Below are 10,340 nucleotides of genomic sequence, written 5' to 3'. Positions count from 1 at the left end.
ATGTGATATTTTTGACATTTTTTTAACCAGACTCACCTAGGGCCTTGGAGCTTTTGCTGCTCCCAAAGGAACCATTTTACCATTACCTAGCCCAGCCCAGTTTTACAAGGATGTAAATTGCAATATGCTGACACCTTCGATGCTGTTATGTGTTAGAAGTAAGCTTTATGAATCAGAAACAGTATCATTTATGTGAAAAGGTCTGTGCTTCCAAAAATATGAATGATACCTGAGGCAACATCTCTGACTGGCTTAAGGCCTCGACTGTGGGAATTTGGGGATTGGGAATTTGGAGGGTAAATGAGTGGCCCCGCCCCTGGTGACGTCAGATGAGGGGACACCTCCCGGCATGCAACGGGACGCCGGAAGTGCCGCCATTTTACTCTATTGACAAAACAAGTGACCGAAATTTTGCGGAGGGTTTTGGAGTCGGTTCTAATTTTGTTTTTTTCCCCCCTTTCCCCTTCCCCCCTCCCCGATTATTATCTTTCGGGACCAGGGTGTGTGTGAGCGCGCGGGTTTGTTTTTTTAAAAAAAACAACAATAGGACGGCGTCGGCTTTAAGTTTTCATGTTTCGAACGGGCCTCTCTTCACAAAATTCACCGCAGGAGGTGCGACAACAGGCTGATGTTAGTCCGAGGAAGCGAAAGTTAGCCGAGGCCGGCGAGTTCGAGCACCAGCACCAAACATCTCAGCAAGCCCAGCTCTTCCCCTCTGCCGCCCCCAAGTCTTCCTCCTCCTCCTCCACCTGCTGCAACCACCAGCTTCAGAAGAGAGTCAAGTTCGAGGACTCACTGGACTTTGTTGGACTCGATGTGATGATGGCGGAGGAGCAGAGGAAAAGCAGCGGCTGCTCCGTACTCACGGGGCATGCCAACGGCCTGACCAAATCGACCACCTTCGCCAACAGCAAGCCGGGGACGGCTAAAAAATTAGTTATTAAAAATTTCAAAGGTACAATAGTAGGGGATCTCAATGTTTTAAAATTTAGCAATTAGGAAATTCTGTAATGTTGGAATTCTGTTTTTAAAGCATTTTCCTTAGTCTACCCCAACTGCTATTTGAAAATCAAAAAAACACATTCATTTTCTTCAGCTCCTGCACATATAAAAGGAGATATCGAAGCCTTCAAAACAACATAGTTATTATGATTTTGTTTTCCACTCCTTTAATTACACCAATAAGATTTTTTCCTTGGCATACAAGTTCCCTAAAAGACAAGGTGAAACTCTACACACATTTTGATCAGTTTGCAAGCAACTACAAAACAGTTTTATTGCAATCTCTGCTTTTTTAAGTTTCCTTAGGTTAAAATTTTACTTATATATGTGATAAGTCTGATTTTAAACATCCTGCTTGACACTTTGAATGGGAAGCAACTCCACTTGGAAATAAGGTTGTTTTCCTTCATATTTTTAAACTCCTTTATTATCCTTATAAAAAAAATATGCATTCAACATCTGAACTGTTCAACTTAAAAATGTGACCTTGCTGTTTATAATCCACTTAAAAATTTATTGTGTCACTGCTAGAATTATTTTTAAAATGTTTAGGCTGAGTATCCTTATTTATAATGTTTGCTGATTATTTGCTCACCTGTTATAGATGAAAATAGCATATGTTGTAAAGGAAGTAGTGTGATTATAGATTGTTGTGTTTAAAAATGTGGTAATGCCAAACAATAATTACACTTAAACCTCTTTCTTATTCTGAATGCAGGACATGGTGGAAATTAGACTGGATTTTTTTGCTTGTCTTTCCATTATTATTAAGAAATTTATCTGCCATTTTTACATCCTGAACAAGATCAGCCAATTCAGCACCCACTGAGGGTCAAATCTGGGATATTTTGGTCCTTATGGCTGAAATGGAATGGCATCTTTGGAGCCAATTGTAGCACTCACACTGAAGGGCTGGTTGAAATTAGTTTATTTTAAGACAAGGTGAATATTGCACTTGTGATCATCCTGGCTTGCGGTTTTGTATTTTTATGAAGTGTACATTGAGCTGTCAGGTTGGCAAATAATGAGGGCAATAATAATTTAGCCATGTTTAAATTAGATGGTAAAGACAGCAAGTTACAGAAACATTAAAGATATTCCCAGGTTTGATTTCTTCCAAATGCAGTAACCTGCAAATGCTCAATCTGTGTGCATGCATGAGAAATGACCTCATGAGTGTGGGACTACTAGACCTATGTTCCTATGTTCTTAGACCTGTGCCCCTTGCAAGAGTTGGAAGAGGAGAAGAATTGGCACGTAATAGTTAAAATATAGATGATATATTTACAGGCAAGGGACAGAAGTTTCTCTGAATAGTTCATCTCATTGTAACTCTTGGACCTTAGTCAAAGTAATGTTGCTAGGTGCTGCGGTACAATGCAGGACAGCAGAGTATTTAACATTTTGAGAATATCTAATGAAGGAAGAAAATGCATTATATGGTCCCATGTCTAATATTGTCCAATGCATTAGCTACATGTAGCGAATTGGAAATCTAGATATGGCTAATTGTATTTCTAATTAAATAAAAAATGAGTAATGGATACCATTCCTGAGTATCTGATCTCAATAATGACACATTTTTGTGCATTTGGTAAAATGGTAGTTCAAAAAGCAGAGTGTACAAGCTTTTTTTCAATCCCATACGAACTCTGTTATTGAATGGTGTAGATGTTAAGTAATTATACGTCAAGTAAATTTACCTCTGTTGTGCCAACATATGGAAAACATTTTCTACTGAAATTTTTGGATGTTGCTAAAAGGAAGTGTCACCATAGCCACGCCTGTGGCTAGTCAGCAATTTCTATTGGACACCGCAGCCCTAGTCCCAATAATTACGCACAAATAAGATAAAAAACATTGCACCTGAGAGGAGAATTGACCCTTTTAGTATTTGGAATTAGGGCACTAAAGATCTCATGTTAAGTTTCTCAGCCACACAAAATAGTATGAGTAGTGGATGCCTTTTTGAGATGCTGAGATTAAGTTCACATTCCTTCTTGATCCGGGGTGGCAAATTCGGCACAAATCCAACTTGATATTATCCTGTAGCAGGTACAACTTGAGACCTAATGGTAAACTTTTCAGCTATGCCAGGATTGCCCTCCCTGGAAAGGCAAGGATGTTGATTCCTGCTCAAAATGAGGACTTGTCTGCATTATCAGTTTTCTAATGATGGTCGTCTTGGAATGACTTAAGTGTGCTCTCTAGTGTGGAACTGAACCACAGGATCAGGTATCTCTCAGTTTGATCTTTGGCCTGTGCTGATTTTGCTGATTGGGAGTAAGGGCAACAAAATTGGGATTGGCAGCTCTTTTGGTGTGGGTGGAAATCAACATGGGTTTGAGATTTGATTGTGCGCTTTCTAAAAGCAGTTATGAGCTTCTGGGTTTGACATGACTGCAGATTCCTCCCTGTCCACAGATAAGTGGCCTGATGGCAAATTATGGCTACTTAGGCAAAGTTACTGGCATATGTAGAATTGTATTCCAGCAAGATTCAGAAGCTTTGGGTAAGGAAAAAGACCCATGAAAGCAATTAACTGAAACATTGCTCTTGTTTAGGTACCTACCTTTGATCTCCAACAGACTGCATGCTCACTAAAAATTAGGAATTTTTTTGTGGAGAAACTAGAGAAAATGCTTTGAGCACATATATAATACTTGAATGAAATATTACTGGTGGAATGGTTTGAGATTGAGTCGTAAGAATATCAGACTATATTGGTTTAATTATGACTTTATATTTTATATGTAACAGTACACAAGCGAGTAACAGCTTGGTTGCTCTATGTGGTAACTGCTATTGTAGGATTCTTTTCAAGATATTTCAGTGTGATCCACTCTTAGAAGAAAAATCATAATCGGTCCCGTGGAAATGCATTCGTATAGATCTTTCATATTCTTCCTCCCCCACTGCCCCAATGTTAAAAAGTATTCAATGGTTGAGAGTTCACGTTAGTGTTGCATCCGTTTCTCATTCTCCACCTTGGCTGATTTAGAAGAGGTATGTGCTGCTGATCTGTTGAGTGTGTGCAGAATAAGACGATTTTCATCATTGTGGATGTTGAACTCTTCAGCTAAGATCCAGACCTACAAGTTTAAAATTGTTAGTGGTAATTCCTTTGCTTGTTGTTGCGCTTCATAGGTAATTGCCATTCCAATTTCATTCAGCAATTAAGGCAGATCATCACAGCTTGCAACTTGAGACAAACTTGAGCTTTATCTTTTATCCCCTTAGGTAGTGAGATTTTTCTCCACAGGGCACTTTAGAAAGTACAGGATTAGAGAAGTTTCTGCATTTGACCTGGCTGCTTCCAAGAGCTAACTCAAGCACTCACTGCTTCAACTATCTAACCAATTCAACATGTTTTTCAACACCATCTGCTTACAATACCTCCATTTCACGCAAGGAAAGTAGAAGATGAAGGCAGGATTACTTTAGGAGCTCCTCAGTAGTGTCTTAAGACCAACCATCATCTGCTGCTTGATCAATTACCTTCTTTCCATCATAAGGTCAGAAATGAGGATGTTCGCTGATGATTGATTGTGCAGTGTTCAACACCATTCGCGACTCCTCAGATATTGAAGCAGTCCATGTCCAAATGCAGCAAGACCTGGACAACATCCACGCTTGAGCTGACAAGTAGCAAGTAACATTCGCACCACACAAGTTTCAGGCAATGACCATCCCCAGCAAGAGAGAATCTGACCATCCTCTCTTCATATTCAATGGCATTACCATTACTGAATCCCCCACTGTCAACCTCCTGATGGTTACTGTTGACCAGAAACTGAACTGGATTAGCCATAGAAATACTGTGCCCACAAGGACAGAGGCTGGGAATTGTGCAGCGAGTAACTCACCTCCTGACTCCCCAGACAAAGCCTGTCCACCATCTACAAGGCACAAGTCAGGGGTGTGATGGAATACTCTTCACTTGGCTGCATGAGTGCAGCTCCCACAACACTCGAAGCTTGATACCATCCAGGACAAAGCAACCCACTTGATTGGCGCCCCATCCACCAACATTCACTCACTCCACCACTGCTGCACAGTGGCAGCAGTGTGTATCATTTACAAAATGCACTGCAGGAACACACCAAGCCTCCTTAGACAGCACCTTCCAAACCCACAACCACTGCCATCTAGAAGGAGAAGGGCAGCTGACAGATGGTAACACCACCACCTGGAAGTTCCCCTCCAAGCTGCACACCATCCTGACCTGGAAATAAGTTGCCATTCCTTCACTGTCGCGAGGTCAAAATCCTCAAACTCCCTCCCTAACAGGACCATTTCTTAAAGATTCATTCAAGGGATATGGGCGTCGTGGGTTGGGCCAGCATTTATTGCCCATCCTCAGTTGCCCTTGAGAAGGTGGTGGAGAGTTGCCTTCTTGAAGCATTGCAGCCCATGTGGTGTAGATACACCCACAGTGCTGTTAGGAAGGGAGTTCCAGGATTTTGACCCAGCGACAGCGAAGGAAAGACTATATATTTCCAAGTCAGGATGGTGAGTGACTTGGAGAGGAACTTCCAGGTTGTGGTGTTCCCATCTATCTGCTTCCCTTCTAGGTGGTGGCGGTCATGGGTTTGGAAGGTGCTGTTGAAGGAGCTTTGGTGAATTCCTGCAGTGCATCTTGTAGACAGTACACGCTGCTACTACTGTGCGTCAATGGAGGGAGTGCATGTTTGTGGATGTGGTGCCAGTCAAGCAGGCTGCTTTGCCCTGGACGGTGTCAAGCTACTTGAGTGTTGTGGGCGTTGCATTCAACCAGGCAAGTGGGGAGTATTCCATCACCCCTGACTTGTGCCTTGTAGATGGTGGACAAGCTTTGGGGAGCCAGGCAGTGAGTTACTTGTTGCATGATTCCTAGCCTCCGTTCTGCTTTTGTAACCACTATTTATATGGCTAGTCCAGTTCAGTTTCTGGTCAATGCTAACTCTGAGGATGTTGATAGTGGGGGATTCAGTGATGGTAATGCCATTGAAGATCATGGGGCGATGGTTGGATTCTCACTTGCTGGAGATGGTCATTGCCTGACACCTATGTGGCACGAATGTTACTTGTCAGCCCAAGCCTGGATATTGTCCAGGACTTGTTGCATTTGGACATGGACTACTTCAGTATCTGAGGAGTCACGAATGGTGCTGAACATTGTGCAATCATCAGCGAACATCCCCACTTCTGATATGATGGAAGGTCATTGATGAAGCAGCTGAAGATGGTAGGGCCTAAGACATTACCCTGAGGAGCCCTACGAGGTTCTGGAGCTGAGATAACTGACCTCCAACAACCACAATCATCTTCCTTTGTGCTAGGTATGACGCCATCCAGTGGAGAGCTTTCCTCCTGCTTTCCATTGACTCCAGTTTTGCTAGGGCTCCTTGGTGCCACATTCGGTCAAACGCAGCCTTGATGTCAAGGGCAGTCACTCTCACTTCACCTCGGAAGTGCAACTCTTTTGTTCATGTTTGAGCCAAGGCTGAAATGAAGTCAAAAGCTGAGTGGCTCTAGCGGAACCCAATCTGGGCATCAATGAGCAGGCTATTGCTAAGCAAGTGCTACTTGATGGCACTGTTGATGACCCCTTCCTTTATTTCACTGATGATCGAAAGTGATTGGCCTGGTTGGATTTGTCCAGCTTTTTGTGTAGGACATACCTGGGCAATTTTATACATAGCCGGGTAGATGCCAATGTTGTAGCTGTGCTGGAACAGCTTGGTTTGGGGCGTGGCAAGTTCTGGGGCACAGGTCTTCAGTACTATTGCCGGAATATTGTCAGGGCCCATAGCCTTTGCATTATCCAGTGCCCCCAGCTGTTTCTTGATACCACGTGAAGTGAATCGAATTTGCTGAAGACTGGCATTTGTGATGCTGCGGACCTCTGGAGGAGGCCAAGATGGATCATTCACTCGGCACTTCTGGCTGAAGATTGATGGAAATACTTCAGCCTTATGTTTTGCACTGCTGTGCTGGGCTCCCGCATCATTGAGGATGGGGATATTTGTGGAGCCTTCTCCTCCAGTGAATTGTTTACTTGTCAACCACCATTCACGACTGGATGTGGCAGGACTTGCAGAGCTTAGATCTGTTTCATTGGTTGTGAAATCTCATAGCTCTGTCTATCACCTGCTTATGTTGTTTGGCACGCAAGTAGTCCTGTGTTGTTAAAAAAAAAATTATAGCTTCAGGTTGACACCTCATTTTTGCTCCTCTGGGCATGCCCTCCTGCACTCTTCATTGAATGAGGGCTGATTCCCTGGCTTGATGGTAATGGTAGAGTGGAGATATGGTTACAGATCGTCTTCGAGTACAATTCTGCTGCTGCTGATGCCCTACAGCGCCTCATGGATGCCCAGTCTTGAGTTGCTACATCTGTTCGAGATCTATCCCATTTAGCATAGTTGTAGTGCCACACAACACGCTGGAGGTTACCCTCAAGTGAAGGTGAGACTTAATCTCCATGACGATTGTGCAGTGGTCACTCGTACCGATATTGTCATGGACAGCTGAATCTGCGGCAGGCAAGTTGGTGAAGATGAGTTCAAGTACGTTTTTCCCCCTTGGTTCCTTCACCACCTGCCGAAGACCCAGTCTTGCAGCGATGTCATTTAGGATTCGGCCAGCTTGATCAGTTGTACTACCAAGCCACTCTTGATGATGGACATTGAAGTTCCCCACCCAGAGTACATTCTCCGCCCTTGCTACCTCAGTGCTTCCTCCAGGTGGTGTTCGACATGGAGGAGCACTGATTCATCAGCTGAGGGAGGGTGGTACATGGTCATCAGGAGGTTTCCTTGCTCATGTTTAACCTAATGTCATGAGACTTCATGGGGTCATTGAGGACTCCCAGGGCAACTCCCCCCCCCCCCCCCCCCCCCCCCCCCGGCCGACTGTGCCGCCACCTCTGCTAGGTCTATCCTGCTGGTGATATATGGGATAGTATCTGTAAGATATGATTCCGTGAGGATGACTGTGTCAGGCTGTTGCTTGTCTAATCTGTGAGACAGCTCTTCCAATTTTGGCACTAGACCCCAGATGTGAGTAAGGAGGACTTAATGATGGCTGAGATTGCCATTGTAGTTTTCTGTGCCTAGGTCACTTCCTTTTTTGTGACTTTGTAGTGGCTTGCATGGAGTCACATGTAGGGCAAATGTCCTTCCCAGATGTCCCTAAAGGACATTAGTGAACCAGATGGGTTTTTTTGACAATGATCGATTAGACTTTTAGTTCCAGATTTTTATTGAATTCAAATTCCATCATCTGCCATGGCGGGATTCAAACCCAGGCCCCCAGAGCAGGGGAGGCAGTGGTGTAATGGTATTATCATTCGGTTGATAATCCAGATACCCAGGTAATGTTCTGGGAACCTGGGTTCAAATCCCACCATGATAGATGGTGGAATTTGAATTCAATAAAAATCTGGAATTAAAATAAATTAAAAGATGACCGTAAAACCATTGTCGATTGTTGTAAAAACCCATCTGGTTCACTAATGTCCTTTAGGGAAAGAAAGCTGCTGGCCTACATGTGACTCCGGACCCACAGCAATGTGGTTGACTCATAAAGAGCAGTTAGGGATGGGCAATAAATGCTGGCCAGGCCAGCAACACCCACATATCAAGAACGAATTAAAAAAAAAACAGCGACAATACCACTATGGCATCGCCTCCCCATATGGGGAGACAGAGTGGTTCAAGTGCAGTGGTTCAAGAAGGCAGTGCACCACCACCTTCTCAAGGGCAATTTTGGGATGGGCAATAAATCCTGGCCAGCAACGCCCTAATCCCATGAATGAATATTTTTTAAAAAATTGTCTCCGGATATAAATCCAGTATTTAATTGGACACCTTAGGACGTCATGAGCTGGTGAAAGGTTCTACAGACCTCACTGTCGGATACGTGAAAATGAGATTTGATGAATACGTGATCTTTTAGCATTAGAAGTTTTTTTAACCAAAGTAGTTGTCCTTCCCAGACAGCATCTCGAAGCTGTGATGCTGACACCTGCCCCCTCCCCACTCAACCCCCAGAGTACCATAAGAGAAACTTTGCAATGTCTGACCCTTGCCTCAAAGCTGTTTAAATATAGGAAACCCCATAGCTAATCACGCCATTAATTTAGCTTTCTGCATCACATTGACTGCGCTCCTCTAATTCCACCCCCTCCCCCAAGTTCATGGTAGCACTGTTCTTCCTCAATTCTCCCTTTACCCCAACCTGTTGCTTGAAAGAATTTGAAACCTTCCTGCATGCTCTCACAGGATTATAGAAAGTTTATGGCACAGGGGGAGGCCACTTGGTCCAATGTGCCTGCTGAAAAATCGAACCACCCAGCCTAATCCCACATTCCAGCATTTGGTCCATCGACCTGCTGATTACTTCAGGTGCACATCCAGGCATCTTTTAATTTAGATGAGGTTTTCTGTCTCCACCACCCTTTCAGGCAGTGAGCTCTAGACCTCTACTACCCTCTGGGTGAAAAAGGTTTTCTTCATCTCCCCTCTAACCCTTCTTTCTGCCAGTCACTTTAAACCTATGCCCAATAGTCACTGACCTCTCCAGTAAGGTAAATAGGCCCTTCCCATCCACTCTACACAGGCCTCACAATTTTGTATATCCAATCATATCTCCCCTCAGCCTCCTCTGTTCCAAGGAGAACAACCCCAGCATATCCAATCTTTCCTTATAGCTGTAATTTTCCAATCCTGACAACATCCTCGTAAACCTCTTTTGTACCCCTTCTTGCACAATGAGGAATCCATAACTTCACACACTACTCAAGTTGTGGCCTAACTAATGTTTTATATAGTTCCAACATAACCTCCCTGCCCTAATAAAGGAAAGGATTCCATGGCAGCAATTTTTTTAGATTAGATTTGTAGCACGTTTTCGATTCCTGGAGTAGCAGCATCAGATAATGTAAGGGGAAAATTGAAGGGCCCATTGATTTTTAATGGAAGGATGTAGACTGACATGACACCTGAAATGTGGGTAGCAACGATGCATACAGAACTGGATGTAAGTGCGTTAATGGCTTTGCACCTCTGTAAGGTCGTCTTTAACATATATTAAAGGTGGATCTGTGGATGAAGTAAGACTGAATGAAAGCAAAGAACAAACTTCAATTTATGTACAGTTCACACCACTTGAAACATCCATAATAACAAGCAGACAATTGCTTTCATCGGTCAAAATAGGATAGCTATTATTTTCTTGCATTAACATTAATTTAAAAGTTACCAGTTATGTCTGCAGAGAGCATTTCAACCTGTGTAACGTGTGTTGCTCATTATTACAGTTCGGTTGTTGGTGATGACTTTAGGAATGGTTTG

General features: G+C 43.5%; 1 protein-coding gene across 1 annotated transcript in view; it reads left to right on the top strand.

Annotated features, from left to right (window-relative positions):
* Positions 1 to 380: 380 nt before the first annotated feature.
* The window catches only part of cul4b (cullin 4B), an 80,445-nt gene continuing 70,485 nt past the window's right edge, over positions 381 to 10,340 (top strand). The window contains exon 1 of the mRNA XM_041195278.1: positions 381 to 955. Within this exon, the coding sequence (XP_041051212.1) occupies positions 571 to 955 (385 nt within the window). The 5' untranslated portion in view covers positions 381 to 570. The remainder of the gene's footprint in view (positions 956 to 10,340) is intronic.

This window comes from Carcharodon carcharias, chromosome 9, assembly GCF_017639515.1.
Source record: "Carcharodon carcharias isolate sCarCar2 chromosome 9, sCarCar2.pri, whole genome shotgun sequence".
Classification (NCBI taxonomy): Eukaryota; Metazoa; Chordata; class Chondrichthyes; order Lamniformes; family Lamnidae; genus Carcharodon; species Carcharodon carcharias.
The sequence above is the reverse complement of the archived record's forward strand: the minus strand, read 5'-3'. Positions and strand labels throughout refer to the sequence as shown.